Raw genomic sequence first — 23,078 nt, 5'->3', positions numbered from 1 at the left:
TGAACAGACGTTTACCGATGAAATATTCATAGTGGATGAAGCCACGAACAAAAAAAAAAATTCCTTCTGCAAGGACAGAGAGAGAGAGAGAGAGAGAAAAATGATCGATGGCGGGGTTTTACATTACTTTGCCCAGCAATGCCAGCTCTGCCTTTGGTTTTAGTCTCACGTGGTCACCTTTTCTAAAAGGGGCAACAACCGGTTTTATTTTAAAACCATCTCGGTAAACCGTTTTCCATACCTTCAGAGAATTTGAAGGGTTAACATCAACGGGTCTGGTACATATAGTTCTGTGAAAGCTCTGGTTGTAACTCTTTATAAAGTCAGGTAAGACGTCAATGTAGCGAAAGGTGTTATGGGTTGTAAAATAACTCCACATCCTAGTTTGTAAAGTGTAACTTCTTAAAGGCCTCTAAAAAGGCATCGTCGATCTGTTGAGAGATTTTCAGAAAAGAAAACGCGTAAGCACCCCTCACTGCTTGTTTTTTAATTTACGCAGTCCCCGGTTACTACCCCATTACCCACCCCTCCTCGACCGCCGCTTCTTAATCATTCATTTTACCTGTGCGCCATCTTTTCCGTTCGCTTTGTCTGCCGGTGCCTCCCCCGAGCCGCGATCGCCTTCCACCTCTGAGGGGGTGGACCAAGAGAGGCCGTCATGCTCATCCGTCTGCCTCACGAGGGTTTCGGGGTCGGGTTCCGCCGTATCCACCAACGGCTGGGTCAAAGGGTCCTCCTCGGAACTGTTACTGATGTAGCGCTTTCTCCACACAAGTCCAAAGGTGGTCGGGCCTAAAACAACGTCTGAAGTTCTCACGTGGGTGGTGAAGGAGTCCATGTTTCTCAGCAGCCTTTCCACGATTTTGAAAACACATGTCCTTGGTAAGAGATGGCCGCCTCCTCTGTCTGGTGCTGGGACTTATGGGGTAATGGTGCTGCACTCTGATTGGCGGAGGCCCTTGGGAGGAGTTCTTAGTGGGGTCACATGACTCACTTCCAGAAGGGTCACCTCAACCTGGAAGTCACCCTGATTGGTCAAAATCTCCTCTCGGGGCAGTCCTTTCGGCACAAAACCCCTCCTGATTGGTAGAGGGTGGTGGGGGGAGTTCTTAGAGGGGTCACATGACACACCTTGCTTCCGGTCAGGTGGCACCTTGACCCTGGAAGTAATACCCCACGGGGTGGGACTTCCGGTGACAGGTGGGAGGGACCAAGGGCGGGGCTTAAGGTGTCAAGGGGCGGGGTTAGGGTTTGATTGACGGTAGGGCCCTTATACTACTCTTGTATTAAAAGGCATTGTGACATTACCCCACGGTACACACTGCACTGTTGAACAACTGTGTCCCCTCAGTTTTCCAGCCTGGGGTGCCTTTCACACTGCTTTGCTGTGAGAACAACCACTCCTGATCTGCTCTCATACCGCCTCCAGCATGTAAATTACTCCCAGCTATACTGTATAAGATCTATGGCAAACCACTCTTGAATTACACTGCAGAGCAACACCAGCAAATTCCCAGTCCCAGATTTCCCCCTCCCCCCCAAATGTGCAGCTTGTACTGCCCAGCCCTCTCCTGGACAACACAAGCTCATATAAAGTCTATCATTTTATTAACAGAAAATGATATGCACAAATCCTGTTATCAACACTTCAGTCCAAACACACTGGTTTAAATAAAACAAATGTGTTAACTACAGAAAGATCGATTTTAAGTGATTACAAGTAGTGAGGCATAAAAGTCAGAATTGGTTACAAGAAAATAAAAAAGGTAAAACACAACTAATATATAACTTAACAAGCTAAATGAATTCAAAGCAAAGGTCTCTCTCACCACATGCTTCAGCAGTCTTACTGGCTGGATTCCATCCAGCTAAGATGCCTCCCCTAGTTCAGTGTTACTTTCCTTGTCCTGCAGGTGGTGTTGATGCTGTGGGGAGAGAGAAAAGGGGTATTTTGGGGCATCTGTTCCCCTCTCTTATAGTTCTCTTTTCCTTTTGAAAATCATCCCCAGCTGGGGCTCAGAAGACAAAGTCAGTGGGGATGGGAACCTCCAGCTGTTTGTTTGACAAGATATAAAGTTCTTGCTCAGACCCTTCTTTCCTGTCAAAGAATGGCCACTTAACCAGGTGATAGTTCATTTGATTTTGTTGACACCTGGCTGAGGCATCAGTCTGCCTTTTGTCTCTGAGGAACTGGTTTGGAACATGTCTGAGTAATATAATCATATCATAGAATATCAGGGTTGGAAGGGTCCTCAGGAAGTCATCTAGTCCAAGCCCCTGCTCAAAGTAGGATCAATCCCCAGACAGATTTTTGCCCCAAAATCCCTAAATGGCCCCCTCAAAGATTGAATTTACAACCCTGGGTTTAGCAGGCCAATGCTCAAACCACTGAGCTATCCCTCCAGTAGAATCTTATAATTTTACATACAGTGTTGCCACACAGAGTTTACCAGGACAATAATAATCAGCAAATTATGACTTTTCAAATGATACCTCACAAGGTATACTTTGCACAAAATATATCATAATCTTGTAAAAGGGGTGAACATAGTGATACAGACTGTCACAGGTATAAACTCTACAGTATTTTATTTGACTGTATATTGTTTAAACATCATGGATATTTAACATCCTGGACATGGGGTTGATTATTGCTGTTATTTAAAGGGCAGTGAAAGGAAACAATGTGGACAAATTAAATATGCTGAGGACTACAGATACTATATTATGCTCAGGAGTCTTCAGATTAAAAAAAAATTAATCATCACAGATATATGTAAAACAAGTGGCTACGAAATTGGGGCGGGAGAGGGTGGGGAAGAAAGAAGAAATATCAGGCTTTATTTTTGCAAGTACCTTGGCAGTACATGCCAGAGAAAATAAGACAAAGCAAGCTATGCAAAGTACATTCAGCAGTTCTTTCTGAGCCCAAGCATCATCCTTGGTGCCCTCAGGCGGCCCACCTATCAGATCATTAAACAGATCTATGAACCAAGTGCAGAGGCTGTGAGAGTCTGGCAGACATGAATTTGTGCCATTGGGGAAAAAGCACATTTTTCTTCACTCAGAAGACAACACACAGACCTTCGAAGCCTCACTTCTCTGGGTTGGAAGCTCCCTCAGTTTGTGTTAATTTTAAGAAAGTTTAACTCTTTCCTCTGATGAAGGATTTTGCTTTGTGTTTGAATGAGGCATTTAAAATCTCACCTTTTTAAAAAAATTAAAAATCCCTCAGTCCAATTGGCACAGATTGAAAGCCTTGCATAATTGTCTTGTTTTGGACTCAAATATTATTGAGCAAGTGCTTGGAAGGCCAAAGAAAATGTTCCTTAGTAGGATGATTGGTGTATTTTACTTATTTATAGCACAAATGTTTCTCTCTTGAAGAGGTGTGTAGGTTATGAAATGCAATAATATGCCTGGTATTCAGGTATATTTTGCCTGCGTTCAATTTAATCTGATTTTTAGGGTGGCTCAGTACTGTAACTCCCATTTGAAGTCAATGGGTCTCAGCATGTCTTAGGCTTAGACCTCAAGTGTTGCATTTATAAAACCTTTCTTTAAGATGGGGCCTCAAAGCGTTTCTTTTAGGGATGTAAATATTAAAAATGGGGCTGCTCCGGCCGATGCAGCTGGAGTCTGCCAGCTAGCCTGGGGCTGCTCTGCCCATCAAGGTTGGGGTCGGCTGGTCGGCACAGCTGGGGTTCGCTGGCCTGGGGTTGAGGGTTAAGTTACGGTGGGGTAACCGGTAAGACGAATGCTTACTGGTCAACCGTTTAATATTTTACAACTTTCATTTTGTGACCATTGCAGCATGATGGGTGCATCCTTACAGACCATACCGTTTTTTTTAAGATTACTGGGTAAATTGCAGCAGTCACAGCTTTTCAGCAAGAAGCATCTCTGACCTAGGCATTGACAGTGAGACAGATATATATGGGCTAATTGCAATGATTCTCCATTGCAGAAAATTGCTGTACTGAGTCATAGCTGAGATTTTACAATGCTATCAACGGTGAAATTGTATGGCGATCTTGCTACGAGTTACTGTAGCAACCAAAATGATAGCAAAAGCAGATGCCAAGTAAACTAAAATACCTAAGAGGGTTCAGCAAAGATGGGTAAAGCTGTTCTTTTATTGTGAACACTGTAGTAACTGTTACCCATTTTGTCCATACAACTTCATTTTGTATGTCACCTTTCTGACATAATGCACGAGTAAACAGCTTTCTAGGGTCACACACAATGAGCTGGTTGAGCAAAACAAAACAACGCCTTCCCCCACAGAAATAAACTTAAACTGACCAAAAAGATACTTTCTTCAATGGGGATTTGAAGAGGAGTGAAAGCAGTGAGGCTAAGAGGTAGTTCACTCCAAATGACAGGAACCACAGCAAAGACTCTCTCACCAATACTAAGGAGAAGACAGTTGCTCCTTGACCCGAGCGGTTAGCCAATATTAGCCTTGCTGGGCTGTTCCCGTTAGGAAGAGAAACTGATGATGTGAATCAGGTATTTCTTCAGTGCAATCCTGTTTACTTAAAAAGAATGTACACAAAGTCCTGTTTCCCTGAACACTGAATGAACAAACAGCAGGCAGTTTCCTTGCTCATGATTTCCAAGGCTGCCTTTGCAGACAGTCCTGTGCCAGACATGCCAAACCTGTGAAAAAAAACACACAAATTGGGCTTGTTTTTGGCTTAATTGGCTTGTGAGTTGCTTGTTGGCTAGATTTTGGCTTGTAGCTTGTTGCAGTTTGTTGCCCCCCCCCCTTTTTTTTTGATTGGCTCCTGGCAAGCAGGGACAAGGGGCAAACCAGGGGGGCTAGGGATGCACAGTGGGCCCACCACAGTCCCGGACTGCACGCCGGGGGGATCTAGTCAGAGTGTTGGGGTTCTTAGGGATTGGCTTGTTTTGAAATGGAATTAGCTTGATTTTTGGCTTATTGTGAAAGTCGGGGTGCTTATTTACCGCATGAAAGTTTGCAACTGTGTCCTGTGCCCCAAGGAGCTCTCTCTCAGGGCCATGTTCACAAATGCCGCTCTGGCTTTCTGCATATGACTCCAGATCAATGCCCCAGCATTTGCTATCAGTCCCAGGGAAATCCCTCTTATTCTCCCTTCCCATGAGATCTAGTACCTTGGACCGTGGTTTCTACTGTTTTAGCTATCTCACTCCACCAAGGAGCTCAATTATTTCTTCCGTTTAACCCGAATGAAGGGTGGCTAGCACAAGGTCTATGACTGCCAACAGGTCAAAGACACGCTTATTTGCAGCCATAAACGCCTTCTAGAATAACAGTACATAGATCGTGCTAGAGAAGCAGACTGAGGGTGTCTATATTGCAATCATAGGGGCTGATTGCAGCTTAACTAGACATACCCAAGCTAGCTTAGATGGAGCTAGCTCGAGTCATGGTAGTAGTAAAGCAGCAGCAGCATGCACTTCAGTAGACTGGAGAAGCCCATCACAAACCCTGGGTAATTACTTGCAAGGCTAGCCTGTGTTGAAGCCTGCACTGCCACAGTGTCACTGCTTCGGTACTCGAGCTAGCTAGATTAAAGCTAGCTCACGTATATCTATGTGCGCTGCACCCACACCCTGTGACTACAAGGTAGACAGACCCTGAGGACAGACCATGGTTGGAGATGCAGTGTGGAGTGAGGTCATTGAAGGCTCCAGCCTCCTGCACTTGTCATGCTGCCAGGACCAGACATGTGAGATAGGTGTAGGCCTCAGTGCTTTATAGTATATACATATAAAATGTACTATGTAAGTCTTAGGAATTCAGTCAGTATTTTCTAAAATAGCAGCTTTTGCATATTGATCCCAGAATGGCTTAATCGGTTTTCTCTCTTTTTACTTATTGATGTGTCCACTACCTTATGTATATGTCATTTGGTTAAAAGCATGAAAGAGTAAAAACAGTATGAAAAAAAGTCTGTATTTATCAAATACAATTAGATTATTATTTAAGCTTTATATTAACTGGGTTAATAGATCTTCAGATTTTCTTCCATTTGCTTACTCTTAGCACCAATAGCTGCCACGATCACCTCCACTTTTCCACATATAATGAAAAATGCCGTGATACACTGACATCTCACGGTCAAGCTTTTCAAAATGAAGAATGTTAAAACGAACAAAAATTCTCACTTTATCACTAACCTCTGAAATTTAAATTCTTTAGGATTTAAGGGTTTTTTGCAGAAGCTCAGTTTTCTGTCTTGCTTCTAACTGATTTGAACACTAAAAACTCAAGATTCTTACTGAATGGGCAGCAGCTTAACATCTCAGTAGAATTCCAGGAGGAAAAAAATACTAAATGACTGAAGTCCTTCAAATTTGACTTGCTACAGTGAAAAGCTAAAGCTGTTACTCCTAGATCTGAAATCAAAATCAATGTGTGCTTGACTTCCAGTCATCAGACACTGTATTTTATCCATCTGCAAGAATGGGGTATATAACTGGCTTCTGACTATGAGGTGCAAGCAGGGCTGGCTCCAGCTTTTTTGCAGCCACAGGGGGCAATTGCTTCTTTGGTGGCGGGACCTTCGCTCAGAGTGGGACTGAGGGACCCGCCGCCGAGGACCCGGATGTGCTGCCCCTTTCCCTTGGCCGCCCCAAGCACCTGCTTCCTTTGTTGGTGCCTGGCGCCGGCCCTGGGTGCAAGTCTACTTCCGAGTGCAACATGCAAAAATTGAAAAGGAGACTTCCACTAGCCTAAACACAGAAATGTTCACATTTTATTTTAAACAAATATTACATACAAAACCCACAAATTCAAAAGTTAAGAATGACCAAATCCTGGGGTAGAGCTCTTTTGCAGCGTGTAGGTCAGGGGAGGAGCATACACATGTACACACAAGACGGCTTAAACCTCTCCTCTGTACACCCACTGTTCCCAGTACAGCTTCGGTACATGGCTGGACCCTCAGTACTAAATTAGGCTGCTGGAGCTCAACGGCTGGAAATCACCACAAGGAGTTGAAACTGCAGCCAAAGATCAGTATGGTACAGGGGCATCTTTCTCTCCCCCCATAGCTTCTTCTCCTTGCTACACTGACAGGATAAGAGTAAGTGACATAAGAGCCTCTACTTTGGCTCTACAACACCATGAGATCATCCTTACGCTTTGCCGATTCTCCATGGGCTAACTATCTGGCTTTAGGATCAAATATCATGAGCAGTATGGCAGACAAAGGCCATGCGGCATCATAGAATCTGGCCCTAAATCTAGAAAATTATCAGTGAATTATCACTCCTTGTCGACTATACACACTTTATATAAAAACTTATTTGCATCAAGGCTCTCAGGGATGCTGCATCATTTCCATCATTCCACTTTGTAAAGGAATGTTTAGGACAAAACACTCACTCTTTTTGCAAGTGCACTTCGAGTATGTTGGAAAATTTCTCAATACACGAGAAACTAATGTCTTGAGACAAGAAAACAGTGGAAAGGTACCAATTTTGATTTAGCTCTGCTTGAATGCAAAGGCTGACAATCTGACATTTGTAGATGGATCTAACGGCTTCCGTTTTTTGGGCAAACTGGAGTCCTCCTTTGATTTTTCTTCTAGTTTCTCTTTCCCCTCGTTCTTTGCATCTGCTGGGCGCTTCCGCTTTTTTGCTTCAGCTGAATTACTAGCTGCTCCTCCTTTGGCTTTCTCTGTCCAGACCTTAAAAAAGCAGGTACATTAAAAAACTAAAACCAAAGCATAATATAGTGAATTCTACTATCCTACCATATAATCACAGAAAGAAAACGTCTGCAGAATAAGGCAGCATTGGAATAGTGAGTACACTGACCACCGCTAAGGTTTGAGACACATTGGTAAGGTTGGAAATTACTTCCCGAGTCCAGCTTGTGCTACTGCAGGACTCTTCTTTACATCAATATCCTAAGTAGTCTAGTTGTGAACACTAATGGTAGTGTTTTAATGATCGCTCTTGACAAATTATTCAATAGTCATTTGTTCTAAATGCACACACACCATAGTAAGGTTGTGTTTAAGTAATTTTGACAACAAAAAGAAATGTTAGTGATACAACAATCCCGCCCCCGCACCAAAAAAAAAAAAAAATATTTTGTTTCTCTCAATTTAGCATGATGGATATTTAATGCCCCAGGCTTTAGAACACAGTTATAGTCACTTTGTTGATTTCTCTAGTCTATACATTTTAAAAACCAGGTTTTGTTCAGGCCTTGGTCCGTTTGTTTTTGTAGGTGAAATCTGGACATCTAATCACTAATATTTGCACCGTGAGATCACTACAGGTCCAAAACAGCAAAGTTTTCTTGTTTTTCTTTACATGTCTTTTCTGTAACAAATAAGACAACGCTGCACAAACTATTTCACAGAAACATGGTCTAACCAAGGCTTTGTGAAGAACTATTATCTCTTCCATGCCACAGCTTATTTATACATACTATTATGGCATTTGCTATATCTTCAGACTGTAAGTGCTTGTCTAATTTGCTGCTTGTGATCACATCTAGGCCTTTCTCAATATTTCTCCTTTGTAACAAGTATTCTTCCATTTTGAACTTCCGCTTGGTGTTTTTACCTCCTTCTCTCACCTTACTAATTCTTGACCACTTTTCTGAACTTTTAAATTCCTTCCTTTCCTAGTCTCTGCATCCTCTCCAAATCTGATTTCATGTCTGCAATTTACTATTGTAAACATTACTCCTTCCTCTAAATCATTATGAAAATAAACAATTTATTAAGATCTGGCTGATAATTAAAGCATGTATTTTGGGTTTTGGCCTAGTATAATATTTTGAGTCCAGATGGAGAGCAGCAGCATTTAAGGAAATTTCAAAACTGGAATTTCGAAAGGTAAAAGAGAAACAATTCTTGAAAAATATAGTGCAGCACAGCTTTCTTACCATCCTTTCATCAGATGACAGCACTCTAAATCGACTCATGCCTTCTTTTATTATGTCTGCTTCCTCCAAATCAGGATTATCTGCCAAAATACTCTCTCTGTTTTCTTCTAGCCACATTTGGAATCCTGTCTTTGGTCTAAAATTGTCACAAAAAATAATTTCCAGTGTATGAAGCCTATAGAACAACTTTACAAAAATAGCATCTGCAACAAGAACTGATTGGAGTGTTTTTTATTGCCACAGAGATCCTGCCTAGAAAAGGAAGTCAGCATATTCAGCAGTTTCTATTCTCTCTTCAGAACAGTTCACCAGTAGGCTGCAGCAACAGGCCAAGTCTGTGTGTTTTTAAAATAGAGTACTTGACTTTAAAACAGTGGTGGGAAACCTGCAGCCCGCGGTCAATGTAAACAAACTGTCTGGTGGCCCACCAGCAGAAATCATGGCTGAGGGCCTAAAACTTACACTACACATCATACATGACTATCAATCAGTCATGTACGGATACACCTATCTCAAAGTGACACAAAATCAGGTGTGAATGGATTTTCTGTAACTGTTGGGAGACATGCAACATTCTATGCTTTCACTGTATTTTCCTTACAATCACACGACTTGTTTTATGCAGAGACAGGTTTGACAATACATATACTATAAATAGCAGCCAGCTAAGACCCTAAAAGTGGCTTCACAACTGTGAAAACTTATTAATGAATGCTCTTATCATGGTTTTATACAGTTTTGTCTCATTCCAATGCCATCAGAAATTGTTCCCACAATCTTAATGTGTAACGACTACCTCTAGAGGCAAGGCAGCTAAGTCTTCACTCGATTAGCTAGTGAGACTCAGAAGATGAATATAATAGAAGTGCTGACACACCACTTTGATAGCTCATGATAGCTCAGTGGTTTGAGCATTGGCCTCCTAAACCCAGGGTTGTGAGTTCAATCCTTGAGGGGGCCATTTAGGGATCTGAGGCAAAAATCTGTCAGGGACGGTACTTGGTCCTGCTAGTGAAGGCAAGGGACTGGACTCGATGACCTTTCAAGGTCCCTTCCTGTTCTATGAGATAAGTATATGTCCATATATTTATGTTCCAAAATGTTCAAACCAAACTTTTTAAAAAATGCGACACTTCTAGGGTACATCAATATTGCAGCCTGGGGTGTGAATGGCAGCTCATGTAGATATAATCTAGCTAGCTCACTAAAAACAGAAGTGCGGATGCTGCAGCACAGGCTTCAGTGCGGGCTGCACAAGTCCACCTGACCCTGCTGGGTATGTACTCACTTGTGCAGCAACTGCTGAAGCCCACACTGCAGCAGCCTCACTTCTATTTTTAGCAAGCTAGCTAGAGCACAACTAGCACGGGTACATCTCAGAGTTACTATTCACACCCCCGGCTGCAAAGCAGACATACCCGGAGACTAGCCAGATCTAAAGAATTAAAGAACATTAATGTGCAGATGAGAAAAATGAAATAGCAACAATTAATGAGCCTGATATTAGAAATGCAGACATTTCTGAAGTTGTGTCAAGTGTATACATCAAAATTAAGTGTTATGTGAGAAACAAAATCCCTTATATTCACTCACCTTTTGTTTTCAGTGGGAGCAGCTTGGATTTCAGGCAATATATTTTCAGCTTTTTCTTCTTTTTCTTCTACTGCTTTGTCACCAGCATGGGGTGGACGGGGCTGGAAAAAAGTGGCTGCTAAAGCCTATAAAAATTTATAGATTTAGAAAAATTCACTGGTGATATTTACACATTGTGAATACGTCTACATCTAACAATACAAAACACATCGTCCCAAGGAAAAGCGATTTTACTGAGGGTTTCTGTTGTTAAACTAATGGTTTAAAACCTTAAGACAGTACATGTGTATTATTAATACTCTATTATTAAATAAGAATAACTACTGAAGTCACTGCAAAGGCATGCTTTGTACAGCTTGACAAAAAAAAATGTCATATTGCTTTTTAATCTGCATATGGTGTAGTTCTACACATTTCTGTACTCGGCTCGGACAGAGTTTACCATCTGGGTTGTTTCATTCAATCAACAGTGTTTCCTATATACAATAAGAGCAGGGAAAATTCATTTTACTCACTAACTTTTTGCTCACTGAACTGTAAAGTGTAAAGACTGGAAATATTACCTGCTTGGACTTGGGCTTGGGCATCAGAGGCTTTATAACTGGAGACTTTTGTTTGTTTACAGCCCGGCTGTTAGGTGTTGGGGTATTCTTGGAGAACTTGCTCATATTATCTAGAATATTAGCTGAGTGAGCTGTTGGGTCTTTTTGATTAGCCGATACCTAAAGTAACAAACAGTTGGGAGCATTTTATTTTCAGTCACAAAAGGGAGTCTTCTTTTCCAAAGAATTTCTTTTATATGAAAATCTGAACTTAAAAAAAACCAACAACCCACTATCAGATGAACTGCAAAATTCTTACCTTGAAGGGATTGACTCGTCCTTGACTGCTAGATGTAATTACAGCTTTTGTTACAGAAAAGGGAAAAAAAACAACACATGAAATTCTGCAAAGTATTGTGTGTGCTTCATATGATTAAATGGAACATTTATCATTTTATTTCCTTAATTAGAAAAATAAAAATATTCCGGCCTGTTAAATCAAAACTGGAAGTTCTGCACTTTTACTAGGATGTTAGGAAACAGGAGGAGGAGGAGGCACGTGGGTAGATACTGACAACAAAATTATAGACCTGACAACAACATTTTCTTATTGGAATAAAATGGGATTTACTCACCAGATTTAGGAGTAGACATTTCTGGCAATCCTACAGTTTTGCAGAATGGATTTTGTCCTTCAGAATAAAAAGATGCATTTTAAATTCATAACAAAATGCAAATATTAAAACAGCACAACTCATTTAAAAAAAATCCTAGTGAACTCGTATGTAACTTTCATCACTACTTTACATTTTAGTATTTGTATAAGTGCTTTAACAGACACATTTAAATCATTGTATCCCTATTTGGACTCACCTTTTCTAAGAAGAAGGAAAGAGCTGAATATTTACTTTGCTAAGCTAAGCTTTACTTTGCCACTTTTATGGATAACCCCACTTAAACTTCATCTTTTTGAGCAGTAGAAGCAACAGCATTTATTGAAAAGAATTTCTAGTACTTAAAGTGTTACCATAATATAGAAAAGAGCATACTAAGAAAAAACGAACTTATAATTGCAGGTCTTCAAAGCAAGTTTCAGTGTTTGCACACTCTTCACTCCTCCAAAAAAAATGGTAAGCATGTGCTAGACTGTAGTTCAGTGATTATTTCCCCTCCAACCCCTCCATCTTAGAGTCCAAAGCATTCAGATTACTAAATATGTATTAACACACAGAAGGCAGGAAATGGAAAGAGCACAAGGAGATGCATGCTAGAAAGTCTGTCTGGAGGTGATAGTGAAGATATAGCAAAGCATCACAAGCTACCTATAACCCTTTTCCTTCAGGTGCCCCAGAAAATGGGCATTGGCAGCCAGGGAGAGGACAGAGCCAGGATGTGCCTTCATTCTGTTAATTCAGCCCATGTAAGAGCTAAATTGAAACCAAGGAAACAGTTCCATCAGGTGACCCAGAAGTCAGTAGGTGCTATGGTTAAAAATGAAACCATAAAAAAAATGCAGTGATAGTAACATAGTTAAGTGGGATGTTCAAACCAGACAGAACATGTCTAATGGTTAGTGTCCTAACTGGAGTCAAGAATCCTTATTTCTTTCCATGGACTTCAGTGGGCTTTGGATCAGCCCTATGTGTAGAGCACTGCAAATCTGCTGCTATCTGCTTTGCATCCGCAGATACGGATATCCACGGACCATTTTTGCAGATCGCGGATGGATGAGGATCCAAATTTTTTATCTAAAGCCTTGCAAATCTGTGGATATCAGCTTTATATCCGCGGATCATTTTTGTGGATCACAGCTCGAATGCGAATACAAATTTTGTATCCGCGCAGGGCTCTACCTATGTGTCTGACCTGCTGTGTCCCTTAATATCTGTGCCTCACTTTCCTTGTAAGATGGAGATGATACTTACCTACCTCACATTGGTGTCTTGAAAATTAATTCTTTAAAAATGTTAAATGCTATATAAATTGTTGTGTTATCATCCAATCCATTTTATAAAGTTATGAGGGGAATTTCCACAATGAAAAATTCCTATTAAGTCTGTAAAACAAAGATCGGTGTAAACTTCCCAACCTGCCCCAAAAGTGTTTCTTACTAAATTTTTGCATTTCTTCCACTTCCTCAACTGCATCAGCTTCCTTGCTGTCTTCCATATCTTGTTCATGCAGAAGGTTTCTGACTCGAGGCTGGCTCCACTCTGTTGTAGAGTTGCTATAACTAAATGGAAATAATTAATTTTAATGAGGCTGTGCATGAAACTCCACCTCATCCAAAAGGGAAAGAGGAACGCTCATTAACAGAAAGGAATAAAGTGAGACCAAGTTACATTTCTGTATTAATTTTATAAAATGAAAACAGTCTGGTTTTTTTTTTTTTTTTTTTTGATTATGCTGTGGATTAATCTGTGATAAGACAGTCAAAACAATTCAAGGGTTTAATAAATTAAATATCAATAACCACGTCAGTGCCACCAACACACAAAATACATTCAGTACCACCATCACAGTACTCTTATGACACTAAGTGGGATCACATGTGCCTGTGTGTTCTCTTGACGTTCACAACACTGAATTAAAACAGCCTGCACTGACCTCCAGAACTCAAAGGCTCAAAGACACATCCACACAACTTTACCTTACTACCCAAGATGGGCAAGATAGTGTGCTCTGAATAAGAAGAACATTGCAATCATTTTTGGAGGAAGAGTTAAGGAGAAAGGTGCTAACTATTGAGGAAAGGGATAAAGTATCCGAGATCTCCTGCTATATAGTGTTGACAATTTGCAACAATATAAATGGGCCAAGTTTTCAAGACTAATCATTTAATTGTGCACACATGCCAATTATATGCACAAACTACTCATTTAAATACAAAGCCAAATAACTGGATGCATATATTTTCAAACTGCAATTTAGGCAGCAAGTGTTGAAAATATGATCTTATATTTTACTGAAATCCCATTAAATTACCAAGTACATTTTCTGTATTTCTCTCTCAATCTTTGCTGATTACTAAGATGTGTGTATATGTAAACAGAAGCTCTCTTTTTCCAACAAGACTCTTACAGCAATGACTGAATCTGGCAATAAAAACAATCTAGTTTTTGTGATATAATCCTAGAAGAGACTGAAATCACCAACATTAGACTGTGGCTTCCATTCATGAACCAGGAAATTGGAGCAGACTACTTGGAAGGGAGGTATCATCCTGTTTGCAGCCACATATTCTGAAGTAAACCTGCAGACATTTTTATGTATGGGCCTTGCACTTGTTGCAAAATTAAACTTCTTTCTATCAGAATAAGCTTCCTAACTTTACGCACTGTACTGTGATGCCATTATCTCACTGCTGGTGAAAGGCTGTGAAAGCTTTTCTATCACTGGATTAGTGACACCGTTTAATACCAGCTCTATTCCTCTATCTACTCCTAGGGGGACAGGGGCTGTGAGGAACATCCACTTTGGCTGTAAATCGCAACTAAGGGCGGTTCTACCACATTCTTGCACTGAAATAATTAACTTGGTTTTAAGTCACAATTTTTGTTATTTTGGTGCAAGTCTGCGTGTGGACACTAATAACAAAAGGTGTGCATTAAACTGCTCTAGTTATTTCAGGATCAGTTTGCGTGTAGACCAGCCTTAAGTCCCTGCACTGCCAACTCAGCCTAGAATCTCAAGAAATTGATCTGAGTTCCTTCAGCCTCAATCATCACCAATAATAGTTTGCAATCAGAACTTAGTTCTATTCTATTCTAACCAACCCACTCTCTCTAGCTTTGCTGGCTCTACAGAGCTAGCTTAATACATTGAATCCCCAGAGGGAGTAGAGCTATTGAACAACACAGCTCTACTTTTCTATAGACAATTTTTAGAATAGAATCACACTAGGATTAGAGCCAATTGTCCTAACACTAAAATATATTGCAAGTTATAGCACTGGACAATAAAATTGGATTGACTGCACCATAATTTTGAATATATCCATATTAAAAAAACCCTGCAGGTTTCTTTATCATGTTGAAATTCTTTTTACCCAGCATTCAGATGATTTCGGAAATCCTCCTCCTCCTCCTCCTCTTCTTCAGGTGCTGCCATCTCTGTCGCTTTCTCTACAGCCATCTCACTAAGCCGCTGGGCTAATATTAGTTTTCTAGAGCGAGATGCATACTTGATAGCTAAATTGACAGCATTTTGGGTCATCAAGTCAGCAAGCTCCACACAACGAAATTCACGTTCCAGTTTACAAGAAAGCTAATAAAGAAAAATAATCCTTTAGTTGCACACTCCACAGGCATACTTCCTAGAATAACCCAAAGAGAATAATTAGTAATGGCACTAGCCACCACCAACTTAATATCTCATAAGGGGCATAGCTTAGCCAGACACCTGTATATATACCTTATAGCTCCTAGTAATTTGTAAGGACAGTAACTTTTCTTAGGCAACGCAGACCGAAATTTAGTAATCATGACAGTGAAAGTTTAACAACACTGTCTTGAACAACAAAGGATAGACCTAATCCTGCTCTCCTGACTCTCTTGATTAGTGTTACTGATTTCAGTGGGACTACTTGCATAAGAGAAGTTAACAGGATTTGCACAATGTGGGCAGGAACTACGCAAACATTGCACATAGCACTGCCAACACAATTCAATTCTGACCCTGCAACACCTATAGTATTCTGGTGCTAGACTTATTACGCAGAGAGTGCCAACAATACTTAATAGTATAGCAAAAAAAGGAGTTCTCTCTGTACAACACCTTTTCCACAATTGAAAAGCAATAGTGAGGCTAAAGTCATACAGCGTGTTAGGTGGATAACTGCACACATGGAAGAAAATGACAAAGTAGCGATCCATAATTAAACAGCATCAAATACCATCTACTGAAAATTAATGCTCAACAATAAGTGTCCATTTCTTTTGCATTTAAATTTTACTTACAGCAAACAATTTCATTAAAAGCTCCTGCTGTTCTTTTGCTGCCTCATTTTTAGCATTTTCATCATATTCATATCCATTTTTGGATAAATAATCCAAGTGGTTGTGAAACACTACTGAACGCCAAAATTGTTCCTGAATAAGAGAGAGAGGAAAAGGCCAGAAAAAAAAAGGTGCTTAGTACTTTCCACCAACTTGTATCAAATTATTCTCTAATGTTCCTTTTCACATCCTGCTGGGGCAAGTGATAGATATTTGTCCTTAAGCCTTTATCTGCAAAAGAAAAATAGACCACACTAAGAACTTGGACAAATTGGAGAGAGTCTAGAGAAGAGCAACAAAAATGATTAAAGGTCTAGAAAGCATGACCTATGAGAGAAGATTGAAAAAACTGGGTTTGTTTAGTCTGGAGAAGAGAAGACTGAGAGGGGACATGATAACAGTTTTTAAGTACATAAAAGGTTGTTACAAGGAGGAGGGAGAAAAATTGTTTTTCCTTAACCTCTGAAGATAGGACAAGAAGCAATGGGCTTAAATTGCAGTAAGGGAGGTTTAGGTTGGACATTAGGAAAAACTTCCTAACTGTCAGGGTGACTAAGCACTGGAATAAATTGCCTAGGGAGGTTGTGGAATCTCCATCATTGGAGATTTTTAAGAGCAGGTTAGACAAACACCTGTCAGGGATGGTCTAGATAATACTTAGTCCTGTTATGAGTGCAGGGGACTGGACTGGACGACCTCTCAAGGTCCTTTCCAGTCCTATGATTCTAACTTTATGGCATACTTGTAAAACACATCATATCCACACACAGAAGTACTCCAAATAGTGTTGCCAATGTTGGTTGTATGTATTTCTGGAGGTTTCATCGTATGACATAATCTTTAATTAAAGATTAATCTTTAATTCCTGGAGACTCCAGGACAATCCTGGAGGTTTGGCAACCCTAGCTCCAAACAGCTTACATGCACAAACGCACGCCATTTGTATTATACTTGTTCGCAGCTGGTCTAATCTGAACTATCTGAGCCTTCACCAGTTTAGGGCTAGAGTGGACAATGCTAAACCATTCAGAATAAAACAGTTCAAACAGTTCTACTACTACTGTTCTACAGTGCATTGGCAGCCTTTCAAAATCCCCAGAATCCACTGCTTCTGGGAGCTGTAACAGAAACTGTAGGATAGAATACCAGAAGACATTGTAAGTGAAACGGTATAAAACAGCACTAGCATGGACACTGGCCAAAACTGCAGTGGTTTGCAAACACAAATAAACAGGACTAGCGTGCACAAACGGAACCATTTGTGTTTAAGCTAGTCCATGCTCATTGGATCAACTGGGAACCATTCAGTCCTATAGTGTGTAGACACTACCTAAAATACAAGCTCCCTCCAGCCAAATTAACAGTTCAGGACGTCCTTCTTCCACTGCTTGGCAAGGACAATGAGACACAGATTCAGTCAGTACTGTTGAAAAATGGAGGAAAACCACTGAACACTTCACAAAAGAATATGGTATTTTTTGCTGAAGCTTCTTCTGTATAGATAGATCAGTGAGCATAGACTTCAAAACATATGAAATTGCCTCTGAGATGGAGATTAAAACTCAGTGCACTATTTACACCATGTGCACCCCAACTGAAACGAGGTTTAAATCAAAGCAGAATTTGAAGCAAAGTACAGATCTTTTGCAGAGATACTGAAGAATATTCTGCATTTGCATCTTTTTTCAACTAGTCTCTATTTTAAGAGACAAATTAAACCCGAAGACCAAAATTTTCAGAATGACTAATAATTTTGGGTGCTTAGTGAAATACTTTAAAGGATCCTGATTTGCAAAAGTTGGGAGCTCAGCACTGCCTGAAAACAGACACCTATAATGGGTTTCAAGTTGAGCCCCAAACACTAAGGCAGCCAAAAAACGTTAATCACTTTTGAAAAGCAGACAGATTAGATTTTGATGATCAAAGGGAGATAGCATTTCTTAATGAGTAATCTTACATTGATTCTATCAACTTTGTTCTAGATTTATTCTCCTTGGTACATACAATTATTTCAACAACAAAAAACTTGTATGAACTACCAAACCTGAACAAACTCCATGCCTAGATCTCTTCCGTAGACTCTACGCTGCCTCTTTGTAGTATGGTTCCCAAATTGTTTACTGGGGTTAGATATTTTGCAATAAATAGATGCCAGATTGACAGCTCTAGTGACTGAAGACCCCTATTTATGTACAGATGGACTTCAGAAGTGGAAGCTTCCCTACACTATCCTACCCATGTTCCTCAACCTTGACCTAGGAGAACACTAGTTCAGTGCTGTCATGTATTCAATAGTTTGCCTCTTTGCAGTGAGGGTTTTAATAATGTGGACCCCTGTTCATTAGAAACACTTAAGATAATCTTATCCCAATTTGTTGGTAAAGTCTACATACCTCCATCTGTCCTTTTTCTGTTGTAATTTGACAGTAAGGAAGTTTAAAGGATAAAATTGCTACAGCAGGACGTGGAAGTGTAGGAGGGAACCGAGCTCCTTTACAAGGAATGCACCTGCCCAAGAGAAACAAAACACATACAAACCACTCAAAATCTACAGAAAAGCCTAATTGCAAGTCAGGTCTCCCAAGAATATAGAAGGAACAAGATATTTTAACAGGATTTGTTATTTACAAAAATTGTATATCCTAACCGTTAAATCAATATTGTAGCGATGGGATTAAATATATTTTTACATCTATGCAACTGGTGAAACAAATAAAAGCTCATGAAATGATCAGAACATATGCTCCACAATGTCAGCTACACCAGAGTACCCTATTCCATTCTCTTGTTCACTTTAGATACTTTAAATACATCAAACAATAAAAACATTATAGCAAATTTCTAACACACGATTTAGTATATTCTAGAAACTGTAAATTCCAATGTATCCGAAACATGGTCCACAGAAAAACTGAAGATAATTGCAAAATTTGAGCTGCCTTTCTTATTGTTTGTTTTATTTTTGGCTGAGGAATGGAGTGTGTGATGGAAAGGGATATATATACACACACATACACACACACACTCTCTCTCTCTCTAGAAAGAGTCCTGTAGCATGTTCTGCTTTTTGACATACTGGATCACACATGCAGTCCTGAATAAAGTGACTCTAACATTATTGTAGCACTATAATGGCATTTAAGCCGGTACACTCTTGCTGGGTTCAGCTAAGTAAAATGTCAGGTTGGGAAAAGGTGATCTATACAGCTGCATCACAGCAGCATTAACAAAATTTCTCCTTAAGTGATGTTGTTTCAAACACTGCATAAAAAAAGAAGCAGCATTACTGGTCTGGCTACGTGTGTCAATTACTGCATAAGGTTTGATAAATGAAACACCGAACAACGACCCTCCCCTGCTTTCTTATCTTTAGCAGTTGTGGTGGCTTTGAATAACACGTTCTTTGTAATTCATAGAGGAGCACACTTTTTCTTTAGAGCAGGAGGAAAAAAAACTCATGATGACTCTGACTTAGTCATCCCACCAGTTTGATATACATTTTAATGAGTTTCCTGGAGACCAGGGTTATTTAAAGATCTGGAAGAGGAAGTGGACAGTGAATTGAAGTCTGCCAGTGACACAAAACACTTTCACTTAATAAAACACTACAGAGGAGTGTAAAAAGCTCCATTTTGAATTACAGGAGAACCTCAGAGTTATGGACACCTCAGGAATGCCCCGCAGGAGCACCAGGGCTCAGGGCTTTAGACCTGGAGTGCTGGGGCTCGGGACTTCAGCCCCATGGCTCCTCTCCCTGTTTCAGCCTCACAGGGGGTGCCGGGGCTTGGGGCTCCCCACAGCTCTGCTCCCAGTTTCAGCCGCTCCCAGTTTCAGCCGGGGGGGGAAACATGCCAGGGGTTGGGGCTTTAGCTATGGGGGGAGCGCTGAAGCTGAAACCAGCACTCCCCTCATAGCTAAAGCCCCAAGCCCCGGTGGGGCTGAAGCTGGGAATGGAACCATGGGGCTGAAGTGTTGAGCCCCACCGCTTCTCCCCCACCCCCCAGATCTAAAGCCCTGAGCCCAGGTGCTCCTGAGGTTCAGAAGCCCCAAGCCCCCTTTTCGGAACCCTGACCCTCTCCGACCCTGCAGCTGCATCCCCAACCCGCTGTGGCTGAAGGCGTGAGCTGGTTGTTTTTGGGGATTTTTTTTTGTCTCCGCTGCTGCCTGATTGATTACTTCCAGTTCTACATGGTGTCTGGTTGACCGGTAAGTCCGTAACTCTGGTGTTCATACTTTTGAGCTTCTACTGTACATTTTTTCTAAATTTATCTGCCAGCAGTCTGTAGGGTGGTGCACCATTGAAAAAACAAGCTGTTGGGTTCTGAACCGGCGGGAACCTCTCCGGAAAAGGATGTAGAAGTCATAGATAGCTGAATAAAGAGGCCAACCTAGTATGGATCAGCAATTAAACAGATAGGATGCGTGGGTGCATTAAAAAAAAGGGATAGAAAACTATCAATTAGTTAAAACAATGTTATTGTCATATATTGTTCTAGGAAATGACAGTTCGCCCTCAGCTCCTCACAGTCATAGGCTAAGTATTATCACACAAATAACCAGCTACATCTCGATCCGCACAGGGATCCACCCACGTGGATGCCACTGCAAGATCTGGCAATTATTGAGGGGATACACAGGGAAAAGGTATACAAAGTAATCAAGGTGTTAAAAAAGCAATGTAGGACTGGACCAAATGGAATTGAGAGCTTATGATGCTGTTTTAGGAACCCCATAGTCAGAAGAAAGCTTACAAATGTATTTGCTTTAGAAAATTGTAATTTTAATAAGGTTTGTAATTCACGATAAAATGTAAGATGCCTGTTAGCCACACATTAGAAATTTCTTATTCAATTTGTTACTGACAATTTTATTCAAGGTCAATTTAGTAATTAAATGTCCATTTTAAAAATTACATATAGAATTGGATCACTTTCTGAGCATATTTATTAGCTATTTACCCTTTAAAAATCATGTTAGTTAAAGTTTCTTTACAGTTTCTATTATTATAAAGGGGAAACGTAACGTATACCATGACCAAGACAAACGCATAAGTATCTCTCTTTGCAATATCCCACCTCAGCTGCTGGGGGTTTTCATGGATGCCAATTACCCAATAATGATCAGATTTTCCTTTGCAGTATTCTCTTGTGTCACATACTGGAATCCAGGTGTTCCCAAGTCCTCTGTTCAACATTTTCACAATTCCCTCAGAATCCACATAACATGGGGTACCTATTTGTAACAAACACAAGCATTGTTCTGGCAGCCAACTCAATCTAAGGCTGCAATAGGACTAAGGATTTATGGGCAGATGCTGCTCGACAGCAGTGGTGAGGATGCCCAAATATTAAGTAATGTCATCCAGCCCAAAAGTACAAACTGTTTGGGAGAAGCTATTGTTTGCTTAGAAAGCTGCACCACCTGCTGGCCAGATTATTCAAACTGACATTTAAACATGGAGATACGTAAGAGATTGAAATACCTGAAAGATCTGAAGAATTTGACAGAAAATAAGCTACTTTAGGAAAAACCCCAACGTTAAGAATAAGCACTTTTTCCTACTATAAGTCTCAGAAGTTAGAAGTTCAACAGAAAGAAGGTTTCTCTCTTCAGCCCGAGGCACAGCAGTATTTGCAATTTATCCTGTAACTCCCAAGCAGGCAGTTCCCAAATTCAACTGCTTAGCAGCTGTAAACATCATCTATATTTGATTCAGATGGTGCAATCTCTCTGCTTTCTCACTATCCAGCCAAAATTGGGGCCTGGATGAAGGTTAGATGGTGGAGACTCAATCCACAGAAGAAAGAGGTAATACTGGTTGGCACAGAAAATATTCAGAAGAGATGTTAAGGCTTATACCTGTCCTTGGACTAGAGCGTGTTTATCTGTATTTAGTCAGTAAGGTGTACAAGCCAGGAATCCTGCTAGAACCCCAGTATTTTTTAGCACTAAAGTAGCATTAGTAGCCAAGAAGGGTTCTTCTACATAGATGAGAACGAGCAGATTGGAACCTCTCTTTTTGGATACAAAGCTGTCCAGTTATCCGGTCTTTGTCACCTCAAGCTGCAATTATTATTGCACACAAAGCTATCATTGAAGACCACTCACATTTCAGCTAGTGCAGAATGCAATTCCTGAATATTTAGTGGTGCTTCTCGCTGGGAGAATGACACCTGTAGTCCACAGGGTGCTCTTGTTTCTAATTTGTGTCTAGGTGCAAGTCAAGGTCTTGGCTGCAACCTATAAAATAACTTTATAATTTTGTTCCTGACTATTGCAGAGAACACCTCTCCTCATGCTATACCACAGCAGTTGAGGTCAGTTGAAGAACTGACTTAAAAGCCCCCCATTTAAAAGGGGAATGGTTGGTGGCATAGTGTTCCCAGCTACGGGCCCTCAGTTCCAGAACTCACTCCACACATTGATCTGACAGAGGAGACTTTGTTGACCTTCATAGAATGCTATAGGGCTCATCTATTTTTCTCACGGGCTTTTCCCTAAGCAGATATTTGGGACAGATCTCAAGTTTTTTTCTATTTCAGTAGAATGGCAGAGATGTAACTTTTTTGGGGGGAGGCAGGAGGAAAGCTGATTGGCTCAAGGTTTTTTGGTAACATTTGAATGTATTTTTTTAATATTGTAAATGCACTAAGATTTCCAATTACCACATTTATGCCAGCGGAAGATGGATGGGATCGATGGTCACGAGACTTTCAAAACAAATTGGAGTTACAGGAATATCTTATTTTTTAAAAAATTAGGTGAATGCTTCTGTAAAATTCTGCATCTAAAAGAGAGCCAAGATTGCTCACTGGAACTCTCATCACATAGCTGCATCATCTTACCTTCTGCTGAAAATCCTACCCACATCAGGTAGGATTTCCTTGTAAGAGGAAGTGGGTTTCCATGTAAAACCTGTCTCTTCTTTTTTCCTAACTCTATCAGTTGTACTCCAAGGCACTGGTCCCCATCAAAGCCAGTACCTAGTAAGAAAAGAAGGTCGACCCAATGACTGTATTGCATAACAATATAATTTTAGATTTGAATAGA

The 23,078-nt window shown here is 40.5% G+C and overlaps 1 protein-coding gene across 2 annotated transcripts in view; it reads right to left on the bottom strand.

Moving 5' to 3' along the window:
* Window positions 1-6,719: 6,719 nt before the first annotated feature.
* WDHD1 (WD repeat and HMG-box DNA binding protein 1) overlaps window positions 6,720-23,078 on the bottom strand; it is a 48,508-nt gene continuing 32,149 nt past the window's right edge. For both annotated transcript variants that reach the window (XM_054026873.1, XM_054026874.1), the window contains 12 exons: window positions 22,874-23,011; window positions 21,104-21,260; window positions 18,422-18,536; window positions 15,990-16,121; window positions 15,080-15,297; window positions 13,143-13,264; window positions 11,667-11,723; window positions 11,351-11,394; window positions 11,053-11,211; window positions 10,490-10,614; window positions 8,897-9,032; window positions 6,720-7,682 (listed from right to left, as the gene is read on the bottom strand). In XM_054026873.1, the coding sequence (XP_053882848.1) occupies window positions 7,479-7,682; window positions 8,897-9,032; window positions 10,490-10,614; window positions 11,053-11,211; window positions 11,351-11,394; window positions 11,667-11,723; window positions 13,143-13,264; window positions 15,080-15,297; window positions 15,990-16,121; window positions 18,422-18,536; window positions 21,104-21,260; window positions 22,874-23,011 (1,607 nt within the window). In that variant the 3' untranslated portion in view covers window positions 6,720-7,478. The remainder of the gene's footprint in view (window positions 7,683-8,896; window positions 9,033-10,489; window positions 10,615-11,052; window positions 11,212-11,350; window positions 11,395-11,666; window positions 11,724-13,142; window positions 13,265-15,079; window positions 15,298-15,989; window positions 16,122-18,421; window positions 18,537-21,103; window positions 21,261-22,873; window positions 23,012-23,078) is intronic.

Source organism: Malaclemys terrapin, chromosome 4, assembly GCF_027887155.1.
Source record: "Malaclemys terrapin pileata isolate rMalTer1 chromosome 4, rMalTer1.hap1, whole genome shotgun sequence".
Taxonomy (NCBI): Eukaryota; Metazoa; Chordata; order Testudines; family Emydidae; genus Malaclemys; species Malaclemys terrapin.
The sequence above is the reverse complement of the archived record's forward strand: the minus strand, read 5'-3'. Positions and strand labels throughout refer to the sequence as shown.